General features: G+C 37.7%; 1 protein-coding gene across 6 annotated transcripts in view; it reads left to right on the top strand.

The window, feature by feature from the left end:
- The window catches only part of LOC137641459 (uncharacterized), a 256,984-nt gene that overhangs the window by 206,032 nt on the left and 23,450 nt on the right, over positions 1-27,502 (top strand). For all 6 annotated transcript variants that reach the window (XM_068374031.1, XM_068374035.1, XM_068374034.1 and 3 more), the window contains one exon: positions 9,871-9,997. In XM_068374031.1, the coding sequence (XP_068230132.1) occupies positions 9,871-9,997 (127 nt within the window). The remainder of the gene's footprint in view (positions 1-9,870; positions 9,998-27,502) is intronic.

Genomic DNA, 27,502 nt, shown 5'->3' with positions numbered 1-27,502 from the left:
AAGACAATGCCTTTCACATCTACTGAAAGTGAAGTATTTAGTGCTACTTCACTTCTCAGTGACCCTCAAAGGTCACTCAGTGGTATCTATGTGAGACAACCCCATAGTAGTGACCTATATCTCCAAACAAGAAGGCTCGGTATTCCGCTTGCTATGCCACCTAGCAGTGGAAATCCACCATTGGGCACAATTCAATGCAATATATCACTCAGCAAGATCCATCCCTTGGGAAGAGGAACATTATAGTGGACCATCCAAGTTGACCAGGGATGACAGTTGGTTCCAAATGCACTTTGCTTTCTCTAGTGGTGAAAAATTTTGTGACTGACGGGTTCCCCAACATTCATGTTTGTCACTCACTGAATGCCAAACCCCTGGTGTATTGCTTCCCAGTTCCATACCTACCAGCGGGGTTGGAAGACATCTTCCAACACCCATGCGACGGACTGGACTTCTACACCTTTCCTCCTCCTTTCTGTCTGATTCGTGAAGGTGCTGAACCGAGTACACTTGTCCCAAAAAGTCATTGTAACACCTGTAACCCCAGAGTGGCTGCAGGTTGAGTGTTAGCCAGACATGCTGGATCTTCTTGCAGAAGTACTAAAAGAACTCCCAGAATGGCCAAACCTACTATGCCAACCACATGTAAGAAAGTTCCACAAGGCAGTCCACTGCCTATCTCTTCACAGCTGGAGGTTATCCAGCATCTTCTGTGAAAGAGAGGCTTTTTGGAACCAAATGCAAAACAACTTTCCAGATACAGTACCTCGTAAAGTCTTTCGCTGCAGTCTAACACGCCAAGTGGTCAACCTTCTTTGATTGGTGTCTTAGGGGGAATATTGCTCCACTCAAGACCACTATTCCATTGATTGCCGACTTTTTGGCGTTCCTGAGGAACGAAAAGTCCTCAGTCACTGCGATTGAAGATTACTGCTCAGCCTTGAGCCAAGTATTTAAACTGAAGGGTCTCGATCTTTCCTCTAAATGGGAACAATCCCCTCTCATCAAAGGGTTTGAACAGACCTGCTCTCATCGGGAACTTAAACCGCCCTCTTGGAATGTGACTAAGATTCTTAGGTCACTTGAGATGGTCCCTTATGAACACTTACTTAAAGCTCTAGACAGTGATCGTACCCAAAAGAATGTCTTCTTTCTTGCCCTAGCTTCAGCCAAGAGGGTAAGCAAATTACAGGGCTTATTTTACCTTACTTAACATTCACAGGGGTGGAGAGCTTTATCTTTCGCTTTTGTTCTAGAGTATGTTGTTAAAACCCCAAATCCGACTATTTCACGATCTCGTGTCTCGAAGAGCTAACTGATGATCCAGATAATCTGTTGCTCTGTCTTGTAAGAGTTGTCAGTAGATACCTGAAGAGAGCAGCTCCTCAGACCTAAAACTCATGATTTGTTCAGGAGTACTAGTTTCTCCAAAAAGAAATTCTCTTTAAATACTATTCAATTTTGGTTGCAAGAAACAATAATGCGAGCGTATAAATCTTCAGGTCGAGTATCGCTAAGGACCCCCCTCAAGCACTTGACATGTGTTGCCTTGCCACAATCTTAAGTTCTGCAAGAACCACACAGGCCAATATTCAAGACTGTACACATAGATCTCCATATACAATCGACTCTCGTTATCCATGATTAATGAATTCCCCCCCCCAAAAAAAAAAAGCCATATTTACTAAATTCACACATACGAAACCAATTTTTCCCATAAGAATACATGGTCAGGGAGTCTATTGTGGACCTCAAGTTCCCAACATTTTTTTTTTCATATGACTAAATGAACGGTATTTTGCCTAAAATGAATAAATGTATTAACTATGCATTACCATATTCAATAACCCTGAGTTTAAGAATTAAATTAGTATCGGTATACACTGATAACTCTTGATACAAAAATTTCTGCTTACAAAATTTTCTCTATAAGTGAAACGAGATGTGAAGATTTTTCTGATTTACGTTGCTGAAAATGTTTCATAATATGGAAAGATACACGCCAGCCAGGCGGAGAATAAAATGGCTACCCATCAAAATTAAAAAATATAAGCTCATTTGAAAAAACTAATTGTTTTTACAAAATAAAAAATGTATCTCTCTATAGTAAGGGTAACTATAATACATGTACTGTAGTAGTATAGTACATATGGTACTGCATATTTTGTTTATGTACAGTATTATAGTGTATGTATTGTATTGTTTTCCATTTATTATTCCATTATGTTCTATTAACTATTTTAATTACAGGTATTAACAGTTAGTTTAGGTATATTGAATGATTCAAATGTTTTTTGGGTGTACAGTATTTCATTGTGGTTATACTGTAGCTTTCTTATACTGTAAAATTTAATGATTTGTTTTGGTAAGGTTTGAAACGAATTAGGTGATTTACAAGTAAAACGTGACTTATAGTTCTAAAGTTTCACAAAACAAAAGCCACTTCAGAGCGAATTAATTTCGTATCTTGTGGCATTACTGTATAGTGAATTTTGGCGAGTAATTGTTATTCATGTCGGTGAAAGCCGGATTTAGATAACCATAGGTAAATACGTAATTGTAAGTCAATGTAACTTTTACATGTTATTTACAGTAACTAAATGGCCTGTTTATTGTCCTGAATAAATAAATAACTCCTGTCTGTATTCAATGATAATGTACAGTATGTGATATTCACCTACATTACTAGTATCTTAATAGAATATAAAAACAGCGAATTTTAATCTTATTCCGACACCAGAATACGAACCTTACGCTCTTTATTAGCTAATATACTTTCAGCGAAGCTGAAACTAGCTGTAAGACTTCAAGCAAGGTGTAACTATCCCACCGCTAGTTAGCGGGGGAATAGGGGGGTAGCCGGCTACCCTGCTCACACACATTTGTGTACTATCGTCACTTTTACTTTTGGCTCGATGGTGGGTGGACTTCGTCTTAACCACTGCCCAACTTTTTTACTGGCCTTTGACTAATTTGTTCTTTTGTTTTTTGTTTTTATTTTCAGCAGGTGTGAGTATTGCTGTTCAGAAATCATGTAGTTCCTCGAGGGTGGGGAACCCTTTTATTACTATCTCTTCCCTTTTGATGCCGAACAACCCTTAGTCTTGAAGCCTCCCCTACTTCTCCGAGTGTAATGACCCAGTCCTCCTCTTTAGGGGAGTCATTCTCCATGTGGACTCTTTCACCGATTGAAGTAGATGTCGCTCACTCCCTTCGAGTTCATCAGAGGGAAGGCTGCTTGGGGCCGACCCAGAGCTCGACTTCAGTCTTTCTCCTCTTCGTTGACGACGCTGCACTCCCTTGATCTGTGATGGCAATCGGCGGAGTGAGTGCATAGTTGGAAGCATTTTCCTGTTCTTCTCAGGGGATACCTTTCCCTTCTGCGGTTAAGGTTTTTCTCTCGAGTGGTTTTCTTCAGTGCTAATGACTTATTTTTCGAACTTTGCCCTTTGGTTTAAGGACTTGATTAAGGCAGTGAGGCAGATGGCTAGAGTACCGGCCAATCCTCCGCCCATGAACTCTGTTTCTTCCTGGATCAATGTCAGGATGGCAGGCAACTCCTAATCAATCAATCAATCAATCAATCTTCCTGGATCAGACAGGGGAAAATAGCCTAGCAATTAAGCTGAATAAAGAAAAGAATTGAACTACAAGAGAAGTATTGAATAATTAATATAAAATATTTTATGAACACTTATAACATTGAAATAAATTTTTCATATATAAACATTATTAAAATAGATCTTTCGTACATTAACTATAAAGACGTCAGCCTGTTCGATATAGAAACATTTGCTGCAATTTAGACTTAGAGTTCCACCAATCAGCTGCCTGATTAGGAAGATCATTCCACAAATTGGTCATAGCTTTAATAAAACTTCTGGAATATTGGGTAGTATCGAGCCTTATGATGGAGAAGGTATGACTTAGAGTTAACTGTATACCTAGTATTATGAACAGGATGTTACTTTCTGGGAAGATCTGAATGCAAAGGATGGTCAGAGGCATGAAAAAATCTTATGCAACATGCATAAAGAACTAATGAAGGACGGTGCCATAGATTAATATCTGTATCAGGAATAATAAATTTAATAAACTGCAAGTTCTTGTCCAACAAATAAAGATGAGATTCTACAGCTAAAGACCAGACAGGAGAACAATACTCAAAACAAGGCAAAATGAAAGAATTAAAACACTTCATGAGAAAGATTAATCACCGAAAGTCTTGAAACACTATCAGTAAGCAAATTTTTTGTGCAGTTGAAGAAGAAACAAACAGAATATGTTTCTCAAAAGTAAATTTACTATTAAGAATCACACCTAAAATTTTAAGAGGTGTGTTGAGTTAAAGAAACATTATTAATACTGAGATCAAGATTTTAAGGAGCCACTGTCCGAAACCTACTTACAATCATACTTTGAGTTTCTTTTAGTGTTCAATTTCATGCACCATAATTTGCACCATGCACTAATTTTAAATAGATCTGTAAGTGATTCAGCAACCCCAGGTCTACTTTCAGAAGATGGAATTGAACAAAAAAGAGTAGCATCATTTGCATATACATCAAGCTTGTTTTCTAGCCCTTACCAAATATGTGTATATAGTATGAAAAGTAATATGGCAAGCACACTACCCTGAGGAACATCAGGTATCATATTCCTACAATCACCATGGCAGGGCACCAGCTGCCCGTTGAGATACTACCACTAGAGAGTTATGGGGTACTTTGACTGGCCAGACAGTACTACATTGGATCCTTCTCTCTGGTTACGGTTTATTTTCCCTTTGCCTACACATGCACCGAATAGTGTGGCATATTCTTTACAGATTCTCCTCTGTCCTCATACACCTGACAACACTGAGATAACCCCTTGGGTGAAGAAGAATGGTTTGGTTAAGTACTGCACTGTAATTGGTCAGTGGCTACTTTCCTCTTGGTAAGGGTAGAGGAGACTTTTAGCTATGGTAAGCAGCTCTTCTAGGAGAAGGACACTCCAAAATCAAACCATTATTCTCTAGTCTTGGGTAGTGCCATAGCCTCTGTACCATGGTCTTCCACTGTCTTGGATTAGAGTTCTCTTGCTTGAGGATATACTTGGGCACACTATTCTATCTAATTTCTCTTCCTCTTGTTTTGTTAAATTATTTAAAGTTTATATATGAAATATTTATTTTGATGTTACTCTTCTTAAAATATTTTATTTTTCCTTGTTTCCTTTCCTCACTGAGCTATTTTCCCTGTTGTGGCCCCTGGGCTTATAGCATCCTGCTTTTCCAATTAGGGTTGTAGCTTAGCAATTAATAATAATAATGATAACTCTTTGCAATCTATTATTAAAAAATTTGATAATGGTGCTAAGAAAAGAGCCATGTACTGTACTCCCAACTGTTTAAGCTAGAAAACAAGGGCCTCATAATTAACATGGTCAAAGACAGCACTAAAATAAAGGCCAATCATATGAACTTCGTGACCACAATCAAGGTATTTCTTTTTAGCATTGGATATTGTAAGAAGGGCTTCACATGCTTCAAGGCCTTTATGAAAGTGAAATTACCTTTAGCATACCTATGAGACATTTTTCCGAAGACTATCTAAAACTTTAGATAATATGAAGTTGTGGAAATTGGGGGGTAATCAGCTGGACTAGAGCTACCACAAACGCATTTACATGATGGAGTAACATTACAAATTTTCCAACAAGTACTAATAAAACCTCTTTTTGCTAGCTGGAAAAATAACAGATAACCAAGAAATCAGCTATCTTATAAAGTAAAGAAAAAATACCATTAGGGTCTACACTTCATAAGCATCATGGTCCATCAACAGTTTCAATTTTCATGGGCCTGAAAAGCTAAACTAGTTAGTTTAGCCTCAGGGAAACAGGGAGGAAGAAGATTCTAGGAAATTTTTAAAGTGGCTTTTACAACCTTGTCTGCTTTAAGATATCCCATATAGCTATTGTCTATACTGTATTGATATTTCTTGTTACATCCTTATTCTCCTTGTGAGGGGAAGGTGGGTGTCTGGGTAAATTACAATGTTTATATTTGCAAATCTATTGCTTATATTTTGTCTAGACAGTGTAACAGTGGTGTTCTTACATTTACCTTCCACCTTTGGACGGGGTGTCAACCTGCTTGCAGTGTCAAGCCGCTGGTTTACGAGGTGTCAGGATGCTCATCCTACTCTCATTATCATGCGTGGATGTAGCTATCCTGGATATTAAAGTTCCAGCCAATTGGTAGGAGGACTTCCACCCTCTTAAGTGGAAGTCTCTTCTCTAAAGAACAAGGATTTGTATTCGTGTAGGACCTAATGACAAATTTGGAAGTAATTTGTATTTTTCCTAACTATACAAACCGGAGTTCTTTACAGAAATATTGCCTGCCATCACCTACCTCCTGAAGTCCTGTCTGCAATCAATGTGGTGTTGTAGTGAGTGAGTGAATGGTGCCCTGTGCTTCCCGCTACCTACTAGTAACAACCGGTAGGGTTGTTGACACCACGTTAAAAGTTTTTATAGCTGTGTTGTAGCTTGCGCTGTTATCTTTTCCTATGTAATGGACTCTGGTTTGTTTAGTTAGGAAATATACTAATTACTTCCAAATTTGTCATAATTAGATCTCTGAGGTCCTTGCTAGGTAAATACTCGGCAGAACCTGCAATCTGGGAGAATGCTTTCACCCACATAAAAAGGAGGAAAACAGCCATAGTTCTACGATGTTCTGCCTCATGATCTGTATTCCAAGCAGCACTAACCCACTCCAAACAAATGAGACCTCTTTCAGGATCCCAAGCCCTGCCCTAAACAACAGAACAATCACTATGCACCCAAAAATATTTGTGGCTCCATCTAATGTTAGCCTGTTATAACATCCTACTTGGATGCAGTTAGGCTTATTTTCATTCATCTGTAATGGAAATAATTTAAATGAAAACGCATTATACCAGGACAACACACTTCATCACTTGTGACAATTCATAGACCCCCTCATATAATCTCATGGTTTACCAACCCATGGGGAAAAAAAGCATACACAAGTGAGCATAACTAGGTTTAAAACATGTATAATACAACCAAGTCTGTCCAGACCTAAACCAGTCAAAATTAATGTGAACTTATAAGGCTATCTAACCCTCCAGACTCTTTCCAATATCCTATCAGATGAATATAGAAGGACAAAACCACAAAGAGAGACTGACTGCCCTGTCAGACTTCCTTACAATAGCACCTAATGTAGGAGTACGAGAAAGCATGTCGAGCCTAGAATAGGATTATATACGTAACATGTGGCTTATGCCACATACAAGGCTATCTAACTTCCTAACCCCTTCCAGTGCCATCATATGAGTACAAAAAGAAAAATCACAAAGGCTGACTTATCATTCAAGCTATCTCACATCAATCCCTTACTATAAGAGGGCAGGCATGCCTATCCAGTCTTAAAATAGGAAGAATTTTCATAAACTGTGGCTTTACTCAACTCTTCCATATCCTCCCAAAACCCATATCAGATGAAATTTGAAGGACATAACATCAGGTCTAACTATATAGTGAGGCCTACACAAGACACCCTAATGTAATAAGGTGGACGCCTCCCGTTTAGATTACAATATCATTTAGAAGCCATGTGAAAGTCCGGATGTGAACTAATCTCATCCCCGACCAGACTTATCCAGAGAGAAGTGGCACTTCAAATGAAAAACGCTAAACTACATTATGTAGTCTTGGGTGAAGCGCCACAAAATGACGTCTGTAAACAAGAACTCATGATCGAAACAGTAATTATAGTACTGAATCAGGGTGCATAACTAAATACCAATTGAATGAACACAAATCAGGGCAAATAATGAAAGACAAAGGCAAAGTACTTGGAAAACTAAATGTGACAAAAAAAAAAAAAAAAAAACATGCATCAAAAGCGCGACCCCTTTCAAACCGGTGAATCACCAAAAATAAACAAAGCATTTAGTTCTAGTGCTGGCACCATAAAGACTGCGTTATCCATAACTAACTTGAGGTTCATACCCAAGTGAAGAATTAAACTGAACATGGGTACTTGACTTAAAAATGCTTGAGAGCATGGAGTACACAAAAAATGTGCGTTCACTTGTATACGACGATCACAAGAATGGAGCTTTTAGGCCTGTTGATGACATAGGTGCGTTGGCAAGAACTGGAACGATGGTTCTTTTAACATGCCATGCATTACATCATGCGTAACAAATGACGTGCAGCTTTGGAGGTGCTGTGGCTAGTTCAAATGAGCCTGAACTTACAGGTCTCCTGTATATTCACCGAGTCCTTGCTCTGAACATTGATACACTGGCCTTGGTAATCAGGTTGTACATTTATTGGATTCCCTGTTCTAGCCGTAAACAGGAAAGGCCTTGGAGACCATACAACACTTTAAAGGTTAAAGGCTACTCATGAGTGGTAGATGTAAGGGACTGTGACATTGCCCTAGCTAGCAGGAGAATGCCCTAGAGACTGACCATATATACATATGATCAACGCCCAAGCCCCCTATCCACCCAAGTTAGGACCAAGGAGGGCGGCCAGGCAGTTGATGCTGATGACTTCTAAGCAGATAGACCTGTAGGCTCTCCCAACCCCCCAACCTTACCTCACGAGGATGGTAAGATTGTAGATGCTACAAGAAACTATCAAGCTTTTGGGCGACTTGAACCCCCGTCCAGCAGAACGCAAGTCAGGGACATTTCCAATAAGCCATCACAACTCCCAAAAATATTAATGTTGTGAAATTAACGTGCACTTTACCTTTGAGAGAAGTCGTGGCTGTTACGAGGGAGACGGGAGGAGGAGGAGGGAGTCGGTTGCTACTTCGAAGAAGAATCTCCCTCTGTGAGTACTTCTTGTAAAATAATGAGAGTTCTCTATTTTGAACAACGTTCACTATCACTAACTGAATAACTTAATTTATGCTTTCTGGACAATTTTTCATCTTTTTTTACACTTTGTAGTGTCTGCAATCTCACCATCCTTTTTAGGTATGGAACCCCCCCCCCCCCTTTGAGGGAGCCTAGAGGTGTACCTACTGAGTCATCAGCAGCCATTGCCTGGCCCTCTTTGTTCCTAGCTTGGATGGAGAGGGGCTTGGGCACTGATCATTTGAATATATGGTCAGTCTCTAGGGTATTGTCACTGTCTCTTGCGTCTGCCATTCATGAGTAACCTTTAAACCTTTATGATGAACTTTTACAAGGAAGCTATCTAGAGAATACTGCTTTTGCCTTTTTGGTAAAATGCCATGATAATGAGACATTGCATTTTCAGTATACAGAGTGAGCACTGCGTGGGCACCGTATTGCCACATCTTTACTGATTTCTGCGCATCGCCTACGTCTCTCTAGCACTTGTTAACCAAAAATTCTCATGTAAAGCAAAATTTATTGTTTGGAGACCAATACATTGCTCGTTTTCCAATTCTAATGTGTATGCCAGTTACGTATCTGCTGAAACTGTTACATGATTACAACAATAAAAGGTTTATGGCTTTCACGTTTCATCTCTGCTGTTCAGCTGTGGTGCTTTAGTTTATGTACTACCCATGTAAAACAAATTTGCTCGAGTTTATGTACTGCCCATGTAAAAATTAAATTAATGTGTTCAAGTCTTGCCCAGGTTAGGTAAAACTGTCAAGTTATATGTTAATAATGAATGTCCCCTAATATTGGTGATTTTACTGCACGTACTAATGAATGTCCCCTAATATTGGTGATTTTACTGCACGTACTAATGAATGTCCCCTAATATTGGTGATTTTACTGCACGTACTGTACATATATGTAAACTTTATTTAATTCTAATATGACTAAACATTTCCTTCATTTTGGTTTTTTTTAGGCTCTGATTTTGATGTTTTCACGTACAAAGTTAATAGATGTAAAGTGAAGAACTGCAAAGTGAAGAAGTGTATTGGTTACCATGGTTATCATGATCGACGTCGGGACCCAAAACTAATTCTATACAAGTAAGTTTCTCAACAAGTTTTCCTATTTTTAATGTTACATTTTTCATATTTGAGTACTTTGGTATTTTTCAACATTGGTAAAATAATTTGTCATGCCCCATAATCTGAGGGGCTAAGTTACTACTGTCAGGTGTCCATTCAAAAGCTTCCAGAGAAGACTTAGATGGAGAAGTGGTTCATTTGGGAAATCTGAGTTAGAAGTATTGCCATGTGAATTACCAATAACAGAAAAAATGAATTACTCAAGTACAGTAGGATAAGAAAGATTCATTTTCTACACGAATACCAATCCTTCGCTCTTTACCATGGATATATTTTTTTCACCGTAGCTGGAATCTAGCCATAAGCTGTTACTTGAGGTGTCAACTACTGTCTGCTAGTTAGGGGTGGTAGTGGGGCGTAGACTGGCTATCCCACGCACACTTGCCCAGTAATATATGCCACTTGTTTATGGCTAGGTACAGTGAAGACATGTAGTCTCGCTCTACCATAAACCCCTATACAGGTATTTACCTGGCTGTGTGGTCTCTAAAGGACTGCTACTATGCGTGTTTGCCCTGGCATAGCAGGCCGAGCTTTTGGCATGTCTTATGGAGACGGATCCTCACTGACTTTGCCATAAATGCAGACGACACTCCTTCACATAGACTTCTCCCTGTGATGAGTGTTGGTAGTGGTCATCCTTCCACTGGGAGTGGTATGGTAGGGATTCTTCTCCCTTGGGGTCTTCTTCGAGGTCGAAGAAATCCTGACTTCTTTCTCCAGTGCCTTGTATTCTTCCCGCTAATCCTGCTCGTTCCGCTTCCTTTGGGGGACGGTCGAGCAAGAGTGAGGACTATTTAACATCCTGGACAACTTTAGGGCCCAGAGGACCCCGTTACTTCCCCTAACAAATTGGCAGCGCTCACCACCCGTGGGTAGTCTAGCTCTCTTGACACTTTGTGTCATTTGTGGCCTTCCTTCAGGCTTTTGGGTTCCCACATGAAGGAACAGTTTTTGGAGGGGTTGAATCTTAGGGCACTGCAGGAGCATACAGCTTCCTCCACAGGTGTTGGTCACGACCTTCCCCACTGAGCTGCTAGAGGGAAGTTCCTTCCAGTCAGTCTCGTATCGCGTGCTGACGCTTCCTCTGCAGCTCTTCTTCCACCTGAGGAGTTGCAGGTGGGTTCTTCGTGGAGTTCCAGCCAGGCATGTAATCCCCTCAGGGTGAGCGTGGAGAAGACTTAGATGGAAAAGTGGTTCATTTGGGAAATCTGAGTTAGAAACATTGCCATGTGAATTACCAATAACAGAGAAAGTGAATTACTCAAGTAAAGTAGGATAAAAAAAATTCATTTGTTTCTACATGAATACCAATCCTTCGCTCTTTACCATGGATATATTTTTTCACCGTAGCTGGAATCTAGCCATAAGCTGTTATGTGGTGTCAGTTACTCTCTGCTAGTTAGGGGTGGTAGTGGGGCGTAGACTGGCTATCACACGCGCACTTGTCCAGTGATATACGCCACTTGTTTATGGCTTGGTAGAGTGAAGACATGCAGTCTCGTTCTACCATGAATCCCTATACGGGTACTTACCTGGCTGTGTGGTCTCTTAAGAACTGCTACTATGTGCGTTTGCCCTGGCATAGTGGGCTGTGTTTTCGGCATGTCTTATGGAGACATCCTTCCTGACTTTGGCCTGCTTGCAGACGACACTCCTGCACATAGGCTTTTCCCTGTGATGAGTGTTGGTAGTGGTCATCCTTCCACTGGGAGTGGTATGGTAGGCGACGAAAAAAGAAGTCTAAAAGGGATTCTTCTCCCTTGGGGTCTTCTTCGAGGTTGAAAAAATCCTGACTTCTTTCTACAGTGCCTTGTATTCTTCCCGCTAATCCTGCTCGTTCCGCTTCCTTTGGGGGATGGTCGAGAAAGAGTGAGGACCATTAACATCCTGGACAACTTTAGGGCCCAGAGGACCCTGTTGCTTCCCCTAACAAATTGGCAACGCTCACCACACGTGGGTAGTCTAGCTCTCTTGACACTGTGTCATTTGTGGCCTTCCTTGAGGCTTTTGGGTTTCCACATGAAGGAGCAGTTTTTGGAGGGGTTGAATCTTAGGGCACTGCAGGAGCTACTGAAGGGAAGTTCCTCTGCAGCTTCTCTTCCACCTGAGGAGTGTAGGTGGGTTCTTATTGCAGTTCCAGCCAGGCATGTAATCCCCTCAGGGTGAGCATGCAAGCTAAGCTTGCTCAGCATGAGAGTGCTTCCTTACTTGGATGGTCCCCCCTTGAGTACCTCGTAAACGAGTACTCTAGTCATACCTCTTGATAAAAATTTTTCTGCCTGTGAAATTTTCAGGATGCGAAACGAGATGCAAAGAGTTTTCGCCTCATATTACGAAAATAATTTCATGATACGAAAAAGAGATTCACCAGCCAGGCCAGAATGAAATAGTTACCCATTAAAAATATGAGCCATTTCAAGAAAAAGGGTTGTTTATACATAATAGAAAATGTACTTCTCTATAGTAAGGGTAACTATAATAATAGTACAGTACATATGGTATGTAGTGTATATTTCTTATTGGTTCAGTGTTGTACTATTTGTATTGTATTATTTTCCATTATAACATTGTTCTAATAACTGCTTAATTTACACGTATTAACAGTTAGGTTAGGTATATTGAATGATTCAAATGTATTTGGCTGTACTGTACAGTATTTCATTGTGGTTATGCTATTACTGTATTATAAGATTTGGAACAATTTAGGCAATTTACATGTAAAATGTGCCTCATGGTTCGAAATTTTCATGAAACGAAGGCCACTCCTGAACTAAATAATTTTGTATCTTGAGGCATTACTGTATGCGATTCTTCACTAACTTGTTCCAGCTCTTTGGAGCGGCCTGTTGATCGTGACTCCCGACTCCCTGTAGTCGTAACCCCATTTTGCTGTGCCGTCAAAGAAAGAGTCTCGCGAGTGCTAGACCATACGAGCGGTGGTGAGCTCATACCTCTGTTTTCTCTCTGAGAGGAATGGTTGTTGGTGACTGGCGCGCTTACGAACACTGCTCTTCATTCATGAAAGATGAGCTGTGGGTTGAAGAGCATGTTAAGGCTGCACAGTCAGCTCTCCTTACAGTATTTGCGGGATTTTGTTAACAGAGACAGGCGCAAAAGCAAGAATCCGCCAATACTTGCTGCCATAGGGTGGGTTAACTCCTAACCTGACAACTCACTGACCATTGCCTACACGCGGTCGATTAACACATTAAGTAACCCACCTTACTCCTTAATATAGTTTTTACTTGGTTTGTTTCACAGTATAAGTATTATTTTACAGTATGGACACATTTTTGTAAGTGTACAGTACATGTACACACATGTACTAAGTACTGTACACAGTAAGACTATGGTACACAACACTAGTCATCGGGAAATTTACTGTATACGTAAATAATATACTGCAACAACAAAACACTGTTGTTCCTATCTAATATAACACTCACTGTTACTGTAGTGTATGTTACTGTATTATATGTAGAGTACTATCACTACAGTACAACTTAATTAGCTAAGGTAACATTTTTAAGTGTTTGCTGTTTTCAGTAAGTAGACATGGGCTATTATGTCAAGTCAGCACACTGTAGCGTACATTAGTAAACTGTATATATTGTCGAGTACATACAGTAGTATTTACGTACAGTATTATACAGTCGAGGTTACTGATTGCAATCATTACAGGCATTACTCTTACATCACTTATGAAAATATATAGTATGTTCATTCTAAATAGAGAGAGAGATTGATGAAAAGCTGAAAGATAACCATGCCGGATTTAGAAAAGGTAGAAGCTGTACTGACCAAATTTTCATTTTAAGATATGTGGTACAACAATGTGAAGAATATAGAAATCCACTTTTGATGGCATTTGTGTACTATGAAAAAACCTTTGATAGTGTGCACCGGCCAATTTTGTGGAGAGTCCTGCGTATACAGTACATATTTTATACGGTGACCACTAACCATTTTCTTACGAAGCTATATGCAGCAACTTGAAGCATGGCGCAATCCCTGATTTGTCGTCTTGCGCAGTACCGTCCGATATCTACAGTAACCCGATAATAATATTTAACCCATCTTCTACTTCAATGGGTTAGAAAATGAAAAGACAATGATGAAAGTATCGTTAGTTACACTATAATCTTTGCGTAAATGCATACAGTCACCATAACAACAAAACCAAAACACCTGAATTTTCCATATTTGTAATGATTTTTTCTAGTTACATAGTAGCTTAACAACATATAGTATGCTCAGTAAAGTCATATACTTTAGCTGTGTGTTTAAGTAATAATTAATTTTATAGTTACAGTATTACAATACTTCCGTCATCAAAAACATTTTTTTTGGATATGTAAACATTGAGTATAGATTATTATGTAAACGTTGTGTTAAAACTCATAAATAGTGTTTTATTTTTATACTTTCTTAAACAGAAATACAACTTAATTTATAAATAAAAAACTTAAATATCTTAGTAATAATTGTTTCTTTTGGGAAATATGAAATATCTTTCGGTAGCATGCCTAAATCAGCTGATTTTGAAAGCATAAACGTCGACAACGGGGATTATAATTTGCTGTTTTTATTTATAATTACAATGCTAAAATGTGAATATTACATGCATTATTTTTGGATACAGTTAAGTGACCAGTTTAATGAAAATTCTGTTTATTTCAATTATATCTCAATTTTTTACCACAGTAGTAAATGGATATATAGTGTACAGCAAGAGGTGGCTTGAGGGAGAGGGAAGTGGTAGGAAGCAAGGCCAGTGCAAAGGAGTGCAGGCTTTTTTAAATCATCGTGCCGCGAGATTTTTTTATCTCGGATATTTGATTTTGTATTTAATATGCAATGCAGTTTTCCGTGACATACAAGTGAAATTGCGAAGTATAAACTCGCGTACAGCAGGGACTGACTGTAGTGTTTTTTAGTTAATTTGAATGTTGCCTTTATTTATTTCTTTAGTTTTGAGTGTTCTTTTTTCCTTTTGAATAGTTATTGTATTTAGTTTGTAAGAAATGTAGCATTAAGGTTATGTTTTGTTTCAATGTGCCTTCTGTTCAATAGTCCAGTTGATGTAAAAGTATGGGGAAAGTATGTGTTGTGGGACAATTTGTCTGTCAGAGTAATTAACCCCTTCGCTACGAGGTCGTGGATCCGTTACTCAAGCTATATACGAGATTTGTCACCTTCTGATATACTTGCTCACTTACTCTATAATAAGCTACATTTCCATGTTTTTTTTGTTTTATTGCTCATTACATAATAAGTATGGTGTATATGCGATAAAGAAATATGATAAAAAAAATACATATTTCTGCGAGAGAGGAAATATGAATTTAGTTCATTAGACAAAAGGTTTGTTCGTTCATCTGTCCTTCCAATTTGTGTGTGACTGTCACTATGAACTGGATCATTCCTGTTTTGGGTATTTCACAGATTTGGAAATAGAGACTGCTCATGTAAGAACATGATGAATACTGCGTAGAATGGTAATAAATGGAAATAATGACAATAGGATAACTTTTACCCGTGAAAACAATGAACAATAATAATATGAAATATGTAAGTCATGAAGATGATATTATTTTGTAGAAATGATAGTTGGGAAATAAGTAATAAAATAAGAAAAAGACAAATCTTGTCGTGTGTCATCAATTTCCATTACTGGTAAGTTTTTGTCTTGTTGTGAGTGGAACTTGTAGTTCAAGGCGGAGAGGCTTTCTCTGGGATTTGAACACTATGGCAACATAGAAAAACAATAAAATAGACCTTACATAATCATGAATAAGGACTAGAATTGCAAGCATTCCCATTGGTAGTGAGGTGAGATGTGAACACCAAAATAGACCTTACATAATCATGAATAACGACTGGAATTGCAAGTATTTCAGTGGGCGGTAGGATGAGATGTGAAAATACCTACATCTTTAAGTGGAAGGTGTCCAGTTTGAGTAATGCTTCAGGTAGGGAATGTTACCTTGGCTACAGAGATTGGTGTGATTATTATATGGTAACAAAAAAAAATACTAAAATAGCTCTTACATATTTGAAAATAAAGGCTAGAATCTCAAAGATTTTGTTAGTTGGCTAAAGACAGGAAGAGGAGGGACTAATATTAGAGAGAGGAGATTTTTTTTAGTTAAATTTCCTGAGTGTGAAGTGTTTGTGATATACAACCATGTGCTATACTCTTTCGTAGTTTAGATAATAATAATGATCACGTATCCCGACGTCACGGTGTGTATTACCTGGCATATTTTGACGCGTACCAATGTCATCGTAGCAAAGGGGTTAAGGGTGTGGGTTTTGTTCTTGTGACATCCAGCCAAATTATTTTGGCGTCCAAACAGGGAGTGCCAGTGTGGGAAAGAAACTGGACTGTTGGACAAAGGACTGAATTAGGATTAGAATTAGATTTGTGAGTGACGAAAAATGGAAGAGGAAAAGTTACTGAGGGAGGAATTAAGGTTGAGTAAAGAACGAGAGAAGTTATTGTTAGAGAATGCGAGGCTAAGTTGTGAGAATAAGATGTCAAAGGAACTGAAAGTGCTGAGGGGGACAGTAGAAAGAGTGGAAGAGGTTGTTGAGATAAGGATGCGAGAGAATAAGGAATGCATGGAAGCTATGATGGGTTAGGTAACAGAAATGATGGAAATGTTCATGGGAGTGGCCTCTGCTTTGGGTAAAGGGTTGATATTGGAAGAAAAAGCTAAGGTAAGTGATAACAGGGAGGAAAGTGATAGTGAAGGTAAAGGGTTTGGGCATAACAAGGATGAACAGAAAGGTTAGAGGAAGAATGAGAGGAAAGGTAATAGTGATGTGAAGAAGGAAAAGAAAAAAGTCAGGATGAGAGTGAGGATGATTATGAATGGATGAAAGTGGTAAGTATGAAAAAAGGGTATAATTAAGAATAGGAGTTTGAGTGTAGAATTAGATTTATTCTATTCAAATGAGAGAGAAGGAAACAAAAAGGGATTAGGCAGTGAAGATAGTATTGAAAATGAAGTTGAAGTATATTAGACAGTTTTATGAGAGAGGTACCTCGGTGATAAAGATTTGATGAACATAGTACCATGGATGTATATGACATTTTTTTGGGAGTATGACAGGTTTTGTCGGCTAAGTACTTTATGGCGATAGTAAGTTAATTTGGGTTAGGGAATTAGGAGAATGTGGTTAAGTGTTATTGGTGTGGTATGACTTGGCATATAGCAAGTGGATATAAGAGTGATCAAACAAATGTGATTTGTGGAAGTTGTGGTATGGATGGGCCTTTTGTGAGGATGTGCAAGGAACAGTGTGCTAAGTGCACTAAATATGGTGTAGATGGGCATATAGCAAGGGTGTGTAGGAAGAAGGGATCATGTCAGCCATTAGTCCAGGAAATCAGATTGTTAGAGGATTCAGCTTGGTGAATTCTCCTGTGTGTGTGAAGGGAATACGGTCAATGTTTGTGAGAATGAGATGAATAATTGGTTGAAAATTTATAATCATGAACCTAGCATGTGTGTGAAGTTATGGCTTGAAAATAAGCAATTAGTGTTAGTTGAATATAGGAAAAAGAAGCGTTTGACAAATTTTAGTTAGGAAAAAGTACAGGGGAAAATTGTAGGCACAGATGAGACTCAGAATAGGCATGACAAGGGTGTAAATGTACTTGTAAGTATGGAAGATGAACGTATTAATGCAGATGAAATGTAGATGAGTATGAATGATACTTATAGTGTGTGTGGTTTTTCGGAAGATGATGTAAAAGAAAGTATGACTAATGTGAGACTGAGAGATAGGAGAATGGTAAGTAGGATGAATGATTCTTTTGTTGAAGTAGACAATGGTTTTGATGAAATAGATGAATTGTTGATGGAAATAATTGAGATTTTAGGGTAGGATGATAATGAGGTAGGTGGGATAGTGCATGATATATTAAATGATAGGAGTATAGACAGGAACCTTAATAATACAAGGAATGATAGCGATATGGTTGATGTGAATGAGAGAGTACTTGAAGGCCCAGTTACTTGGAGCAGAGGCCCTGTTCCTGACTATGATTGGGTAATGGGGAAAAATAGGTAAGTGTTTGTGTGATAAGGATTTGGCATAGTAAGGGGGAAGGAATGTTGGAGGATTAACCTTTTTTTCAAGTTGTTTTTGAGAGAGAGAGAGAGAGAGAGAGAGAGAGAGAGAGAGAGAGAGAGAGAGAGAGAGAGAGAGAGAGAGAGAGAGAGAGAGAGAGAGAGAGAAGAGAGAGAGAGAGAGAGAGAGAGAGAGAGAGAGAGAGAGAGAGAGAGAGAGAGAGAGAGAGAGAGAGAGAGAGAGAGAGAGAGAGAGAGAGTGTGTGTTTGATTTATATTTTATTTCTTCAAACTTTGGAAGTGATTTATAATATTTTTAAGTATTGTTTATCTATGATTGTAGTGATTGTGAATGATAGAATCCATTTATTTATATTTGGTTAAAGTGCAATTGTTTAGTTGGCTAGGAGTGTCCGTGAGTGTTTTTTTTTCTTTTTTATTTGCAGGCTTTAACTCCTTTGGAGTTTTTTTTTTGTTTTTTTTTACCGTGGTCTGGTTTTTGTCCCCTGCCTATACAGATAGATTGATGACGGGGACCCTGTCTGTTTAATGATTTTTGAATAGACTGCTCATGGAGAATTCTTGCGACTGTTGATGACCCGGCTGGTGAATTTGTTCTGTTTGCTGCTGCTGCTACTGATGAGGATGATTACCTTGATCAATTGAGGCTTGTGGCAGATTGCCATAGTGTAGTGTTATCATGGATGTGTGCCAGTATTATTGTAATAAGTGTGGTGGCGATTTTTTTTTAAAATTGTTATTTAGGTTGTGAGAAATATAGTATTAATATTGTGTTTTGTTTAAATGTTCCTTCTGTTCAAGAATCAAGTTGACGTAAAAGTAAGGGGAGAGTTTGTGTTGTGGGACATTTTGTCTGTCGGAGTGATTAAGGATGAGGGATTTGTTCTAGTGATGTCCTGCCATATGTTATGAATACACTCGTCATCATCATCTCCTCGAACGCCTATTAATGCAAAGGGCCTCGGATAGATTTCGCCAGTCGTCTCTATCTTGAGCTTTTAAATCAATACTACTCCATACGTCATCTTTTACTTCACACTTCATAGTCCTCAGCCATGTACAGTATGTTTGGGGTATTCCAACTCTTCTAGTTCCCTGTGGAGCCCAGTTGAAATTTTGGTGAACTAATCTCTCATGGGAGTGCGAAGAGCATAACCAAACCATCTCCATCTACCCCTCACCATGATCTCATCCTAATATGGCACTTGAGTAATCTCTTTTTATCATTTCATTTCTAATCGTGTCCTGCCATTTAACTCCCAATATTCTACCAAGGGCTTTGTTCTCAAATATACAAAATCTGTTGGATATTGTTTCATTGTCATACCATGACTTGTCTATACAGTAACACTGATTTCACTAAACTGATATGTAGCCTGATTTTTATGTGTAATTTCAGGTGATTTGATTTCCAAATTTTATTTAACCTAACCATTGTCTGATTTGCTCTTTTCAGTCTTTAACTCCAATTCTAAAGACCCTGTATTAGAAATCATAGTTCCTAAATATTTAAACAGTTCTTCTTTGCTCTAGGGGTTAACTACTGTACTTTATTTGTTCAGTGGCTACTTTCCTCTTGGTAAGGGTAGAAGAGACTCTTTAGCTATGGTAAGCAGCTTTTCTAGGAGAAGAACACTTCAAAATCAAATCATTGTTCTCTAGTTTTGGGTATGGCCATAGCCTCTGTACCATGGTCTTCCACTGTCCTGGGTTAGAGATCCCCTTGCTTGAGGGTACACTCGGGCACACTATTCTATCTTGTTTCTCTTTCTCTTGTTATTTTGAAGTTTTTATAGTTTATATATGAAAGATTTATTTCAATGTTGTTATTGTTCTTAAACTTCCTTTCCTCATTGGGCTATTTTTTGTATTGGAGCCCTGGGGCTTATAGCATCCTGCTTTTCCAACTACGGTTGTAGCTTAGCAAGTAATGATAATGAGAATGATTCTACCTCATTAATCCTTTCTTCTTCCAATGATATTTCATCTTCCATTGCATATTCAGTTCTCATCATCTGTCTTTCTACCATTTATCTTGAGCCCAACGTCCTGTGATATTTCATGCATTCTGGTAAGCAAGCTTTGCAAATCCTATGGTGTTCTGCTAATAAGGTCAGCGTCATCAGCATACAGTAATGCCTCACAACCCGAAATTAATTCATTCTGGAGTGGCTTTCGTAATGTGATTTTTTCGTGTTGTGAGTCGCATTTTACATGTAAATCGCCTAATTCATTCCAAACCCAACAAAATACCACATTGAATTTTATAATAAGCGCTACAGTATAACCACAATGAAATACTGTACAGCCAAATACATTTGAATCATTCAATATACCTAAACTAACTGTTAATACCTGTTTTAAGTAGTTATTAGAACAATGTAATAATGAATGGAAAATAATACAATACATATAGTACAATACTTTACATATACAAAATATACAATACCATATGTACTATACTATTATAGTTACCCCTACTATAGACTACAGTTACATTTTCTATTGTGTAAACCCATTTTCTTCAACTTCTTAAAATGGGTGACTTTATTCTTGGCCTGGCTGGCAACTCTTTTCTTAACATGAAACATTTTTTTCATAATAAGTCATAAAAATATTCGCATCTCGTTTCGCAGCGTGAAGATTTCATAAGAAGATTCTTTGGTGAAGAGAGGTATGACTTTATTCTAGATCAGCTAATTTCCTACTACCAATCCAATCCAATCTTATATACATTTCATCTTATAAACATGTGGTTTGGCCTAAAAAACAAACTTGTTGCATATGCAGATGATGCTGATTTCTTTGCTTCAATTCCATCTCCTGAATGTAGATCTGTGGTTGCTGAATCTCTTAATAGAGATCAAGCTAAAATTAGTGCAGGGTGCAAATTATGGGGTATGAAGTTGAATGCTAACAAAACTCAAAGTATGATTGTAAGTAAGTCAAGGACAGTGGCTCCTCAACATCCAGATCTCGGCATTGATGTTTCATTAATTTTATATGACTTGTAAAATTTTAGGTGATTGTCGACAGCAAATTTACTTTTGTGAAACACATTAGGTCTCTTGGCTTCTTCCATTGCGCAAAAGATTATCTTATTGAGAAAGTCTTTTAAGATTTTCGGTGATCAATCTATTCTGAAGAAGTGTTTTAATTCTTTCATTCTACCTTGTTTTGAGTATTGTTCTCATATCTGGCCTTCAGCTGCTGATTCTCATCTTAATTTGTTGGACAGGAACTTACGTTCTATTAAATTTCTTATTCCTGGTCTAGATGTTAATCTTTGGCACCGTCTTTCAATTAGTTCATTATGCATATTGCATAAGATTTTTCCTAATTCTGACCATCCTTTACATTCAGATCTTCCTAGACAGTTCCATCCTGTTTGTAATACTAGGCATGCAGTTAATTCTCATCAGGCCTTTTCCATCATGAGGCTCAATATTACACAGTATTCTAGAAGTTTTATTCCAGCTTTGACCAAGTTGTGGAATGATCATCCTAATCTGGTAGTTGAATCAGTAGAACTTTCAAAGTTCAAAGTTGCAGCAAATGTTTTTATATTGAACAGGCTGACATAAGTTTTTACGTATAGTTTTAAATGAATTATCTGTTTTAATGTTGTTAATGTTTTTTAAAATGTTTTATTTCAATTTTTCAGTACTTCTTATATCGTGTATTTATGTCCTTGTTTCCTTTCCTCACTGGGCTACTTTTTCCTGTTGGAGCTCTTGGGCTTATAGCATCCTGCTTTTCCAACTAGTGTTGTAGCTTGGCGAGTAATAATAATAATAATAATAATAATAATAATAATCCATCTCCACCTTCTCCATCTGTTCTATGGATTACAAAATCTATGAGGATAAACAACATAAGTGACAACATATTCCCTTGGAGTACTCCACTGTTCACTGGAAATTCATTTGAAAAGACTCCACTAACATTAACTTTGCACTTACTATGCTCATGAACAGACTTAACCAAATTTACATATTTAAGAGTTCCATAATAATGCAGGACCCTCCACAAAATTGACCGGTGCACACTATCAAAGGCTTTTTCATAGACCACAAATGCCATAAACAGTGGCTTCCTATATTCTACACATTGCTGTACAACATGTCTTTTAAGTATTCTGAGAGTCACTTCATTCTCGGCCAATATCATCTCGGCAGTTATTCCATTGTATCTGTGGCTTTCTATCTTAGTTTTTTGAGGATAGCTTTGACTTCAAACACTGAATTCATTCATGAGCACATCAAGGTCTTCATTAGCTGCAGGTATATCGATCAAATTATTCCCTTCATATCTCCTATTCATGGCCTTTCTTCATTCTCGATTGTTATAACAGATCAATCTCTCTCTTTGATGGGTATATGCTTCTTCTTTGCCCCCGTGGAGATTTCATTAATAATTCTGTGAGCAATTCCTGCACCATAGCCACTCCCTGAATTCATAGCTTTGTCAGCCGCATGTGCTTTACTATCTAAAAATTCTCTCCAGTCATTCCTGGCTTTTCTTTTGACTTCATTATCAATACTGGAATACTTAGCATGCACTACCTTGTAATTTTCATTACTTCCTCGAAAAATTTCAGTATTCAATTTCTGTTTTTGTCTCCTTTTTACAGTATCCCAAGTATCATTTGATATCCGTGGCTTTCTCCTTGTAACTGCATGTCCCAAAACTTCACTACCAACTGACTGATATATGTTCTTAATATCACACCATTCTTTGTTAATTGTCTGCTCTTCTCTTAAAGTTTCATAAGAATGCAAATAGATTCCTTCATTCAATTCCAAAGGTTTCTCTGTGCTCATCTTCTAGAAGCTTGGTTGTATCAAACATAGGGATTCTATCTACATTTCTGTAGGGTGCTTTCAGTTTTAATTTCAGTTTGGTAGTATTCACTACCAATTTATGCACCTGTATAGCTTCTCACATTTCTCAGAGTCCTTCTCCTCTCTTTATTAATGGCTATGTGATCTATCTGAATTTTGTTATTGCCACATGGTGAAGTCCATGTATATTGTGGATATCCTTGTGGTGGAAAAGAGTACCTCCAATAACAAGATTATTAGCTGAACAAAATCTTAAAAAATGGGCTCCATTTTCATTTGCAACTTCCCCAAGTCCCTCAACACCCATCACATTCTCTATGCCTTGATTAATCTTTCCAACTTTAACATTGAAGTCTACAATCACAATTTTCATATCTCTCTCTGTGGGGATCACATCTGTTACACTGCAATTCTTAATAGTATTTATCTCTTTTTTTTTTTTTTTTCTTCAGCGTCATCATTTGTTGGTGTATAGCACACTATAATGCTCATATTGAACTGCTTTGATTTAAACTTTGCAAGTAACAATCTGCTATTTACAGCTCTCCACTCAGTTAATGCCTTTTCTGCTCTTGGTATCATCATCATTTCAACCTGCTCTCTTCCAACTCCATCAGTTCTTCCTGAATATATTTAATATATATGTGTATATATATATATATTTTATATATATATATATATATATATATATATATATATATGTGTGTGTGTGTGTGTGTGTGTGTGTGTATGCATGTATGTATGTACATACACAAACATACATACATACATACATTCATATTGCCTTGGTCTAAGATTCCCTTACCAATCTCCACAAAACACATTTCTCTTAGGGCCAAGATATCCAAATTATACTTCTCGAATTCATTCTCCAGTTGCTGTAACTTCCCAATCTGATTCATGGTTTTAACATTCCAATTACCAATTTTCAATTTTTCTTTTGTGTTTATAAACCGGGAGATTCTTAGTAACCCGCTATGCCCTGGACTGGGGACCATTCTTTCATTTTCACTTTCCATAGATGACTAAATCCATCGTTGATTCATTGGCTAGATTCATCAAAGGATAGCCAGTTCCTTGTGATGCACAGTGCCTATCTAACTAAGGCAAGTGACCTCTGCCAGTCCATACTAATTATATAGTAAGATCATCCGCCAGGCATCAAGGGTATAAACTGAAGAGAGACAGCTTGTCTATTGCCTTAAACCCAATCCGTCACCCTGCTGCCAGTGACTTCTTCGAGATTTAGGGGGGCTATTTCCTCCACACCTAAAGTTCTCGTTACTTCACCAGGTTCTTCATCTGCTTATATAACCATTGGCAAATATGGATTGCTAAGATATACCACCCAACACCAACACACTACGTAAAGTAAATTACTGCACATGTAATTTTAAGAAAAAGTATGTGCTCCACTAATTAACATTTATATTCAATCTACGTACTCTCAAAATGGTAAAATTTAATTAATAAATCAAATACAATACAGTACAGAATGTACAGGTACTGAAATTACCAAACACTAATTCAGATTGGCAAAACTATAGTCGTTCTAACACTAGATACAAACCTTACGCTCTTTACATAGGAGCATTATTTCGGCATTAGCTGAAACTAGCCATTAAGGTTTTAGCAAGGTGTAACTATCCTCCACTGGAGGGAATTAGTGGGGGTAGTCTAACCACCCCGCTCACTCAAGCACTAGTGAACAAACATCACTTTAATTGGGCTTGGTAAAGCCGTAGTCTTTCTCTCCCATCAAAATCTTTTAACCAGTTTACAATTAAAAGCAACTAGACTAAAAGTTTACAAAGTCCTCGTATCTTTCAGAGCTACCATCCTTGTTGCTCACAGGTTCCCCATGCAAGGCAAGGTAGCAAGAGGTCTTACGGTTTGGCACAAAAAGATGATGTGTTGAACACATTCAAATTGTACACTTTTCATCTAGAAGATGCTGCATTGAAGGACAGAATCCTAGCTCTCATTCATAAAGTTGGTGACTCATTTACTTCAGATGTTAGGTATCAGATCTTGTTGAAAAAAGTATATTTGTTCATTGTACAATAAAGAATGGGATTATTCTAAATTATACCTTCAGAATATGCATTTTGTCTTAAGTTCAACACGTGTTCTTCCAGGACACTACAACATCTTGTGTAGAACTACAATAATCTGATGAGAATGATGGTTTTGATGTATCATCAATCAAACCAAGCAGAATCAAGCTGATCAAGGAACAGGTTGGAAATAAACTACGTTTTCATGACCACTATCACAAAAATGAGCACAATCGTGTATAACGTAACTGCTGGAAGGTCATACACAAAAAGTTGTGATAAATTACAATTGATAAACACTAGCTTAATGTCTGAAAGAGAAGCTATCAAAAGAGCATATATATCCTGGTGAAAAAACTTCTCTATACCATGTAAGGATGCAGAAGTTTCAGCTTTGTCTTTATTATTTTCATATATCACCCAAACCTCAACTGTCATTAAATGTACTTGGACTCGCAAGAAGTCGCGAGATAGTTGACCTGCAAAACCTGTCCCTTGGTATAAGCTACTGAGATGTTCTAAATTTGTATGCATCATGGGAAAAATTTGACATAAAAAACAATGCTGTTTGCCTTTATAAACTGTCTTCAGGCTATCCATCTATAGCCTTTCTGGACAATGATAACATTGTGATGTCATGTTTGTTCAGCCTGACAGTATTGATTGAAATTATTCCAATAAACACTGTGACAAGCTACTCACAAAATATAAGCCCCGAGATCTGAAAAAAAATGTCTTCAAGTGCACACAAAGTACAACCTTACAAAGCACTCGAGCGTGGTCAACCAACTGTAACGACAGCAACTGACAATCTGCTGTCATAGCACAGCTAGCAATTCAAGGGCAAACTATAAATCCATAGTTTGGGAAAATTTGTTTCACCACAAACACAAATAGTAGGAGCTTTTACAGGGTTTCAAACCAATGTTCATAGTCATGTCACCAAAAGAAAATTGTTACTATCTTACTTTCCCAAAATTGTCATGCCTTGAGTGCTCAGGACTGGGATGCCTTCAAACATTCACTCTGGATAAAAACAAATATGGAAGATGGCTCACCAAGTTCTGACTTGAAATTAGTTCTTTACCTGTGGGTAAAGGTCAATACATGTATAAAGGACTCTTCTCAATATATGACAGACCTACCATATTCATGCTTACCCTTGGACCTCTGGATTGAGATGATAATGAACAAGGGATCCAAAGTGAAGTCTGGGTGATCACACTTTTTGAAACGACCAATGCTACTAATTTACAAGGAAAGTCAATTTTATTAACAGAATAAGAGTTTCTCTGCATGCTTTGGCCAATTTCAGCACTTCTTGCGAATGATGAACAGGTTTTACACTTGGCTCATTGTTTTAGTTTTCATCTTACCATAATGATTTAGGAAACACCACCTTTCAATCCTTGCAATATTATGCCAAGTTGCATGAGAAGAACTTGTAAAGGACTTTGAAATGGCACACACTGGTGGAAAAGATATTGTCTCGGAATTTTTCATTGAAAGGAAGTTTTCTGATACTGTGCCTTCCAGTGCAACAATTCACAGAAATTCCAGATTAAATTTTTTCAATCAGTCTCCCAACAAGAAAAGCATTTCATCCAATTAAAAAATGGAAGCAATGGAAAACAAAACTATTGCTGAAGTTATAGCTTTAGCAGATTATAGTGAAGAAAAGTTTGACCTAATAGAAGTCATGCAGTATCGCATCACTGATGAATGTCTTTTTATTTTAAACATCAATGATTCACTGAGAAAAGGTAAAAATACAAATTAATTGAAAAATTTAGCTTCATGGAACTCAATATCAATGAACCATTCATAGCTTTGATTGACATGGGTTTCATGTAGAGCATTTCCACACCTTCTGCAGAAGACAGACTAAAGTCTGATGGAATCTTTTATACTTGGGGAGACTATGCTGGACATATGCACAGATGCCACAGAAACATTAACAGATTCTGATTAATTTGGTTCAGATGCAGATGAACTTGGTCACTTTGACTCTTTTGAATATTGCGGTCGTGTGTTATGTTAGCAGTCTTTATTTTATATAATTTCTCTTACATACTTCAGCTGCTCACACATAAATTATACATTTGCATTTAGAGAATTCAGTATATGCTGGTAGACGTATTAATGGAATTCATTAATGATTTACCTTTTTGGGGATGGAATGTCAGTTAATCATCTTCACTCAATAGTTGTATTCATGTAACGACAATTAGCATATGAATTGCGGCCATATTGGATTTTGTTCTCCTTTTGTCAATTATGAGTGTCATAATTTTCAGGAAATGCTGTAAAAATATATGTCTTGCATGTTCTAAGCGCAAGTACATTAAGTGGAAGTACACACCACTGCTGATTGTCAACATATGCAAACGAATGAATGGGCTAAGAGAACGTGGGGGCCATCTTGGATTTTGCCACATTACGGAGTTAGCCCAAGGT

The sequence above is a fragment of the Palaemon carinicauda genome, chromosome 5, assembly GCF_036898095.1.
Source record: "Palaemon carinicauda isolate YSFRI2023 chromosome 5, ASM3689809v2, whole genome shotgun sequence".
NCBI lineage: Eukaryota > Metazoa > Arthropoda > Malacostraca > Decapoda > Palaemonidae > Palaemon > Palaemon carinicauda.
The sequence above is the reverse complement of the archived record's forward strand: the minus strand, read 5'-3'. Positions and strand labels throughout refer to the sequence as shown.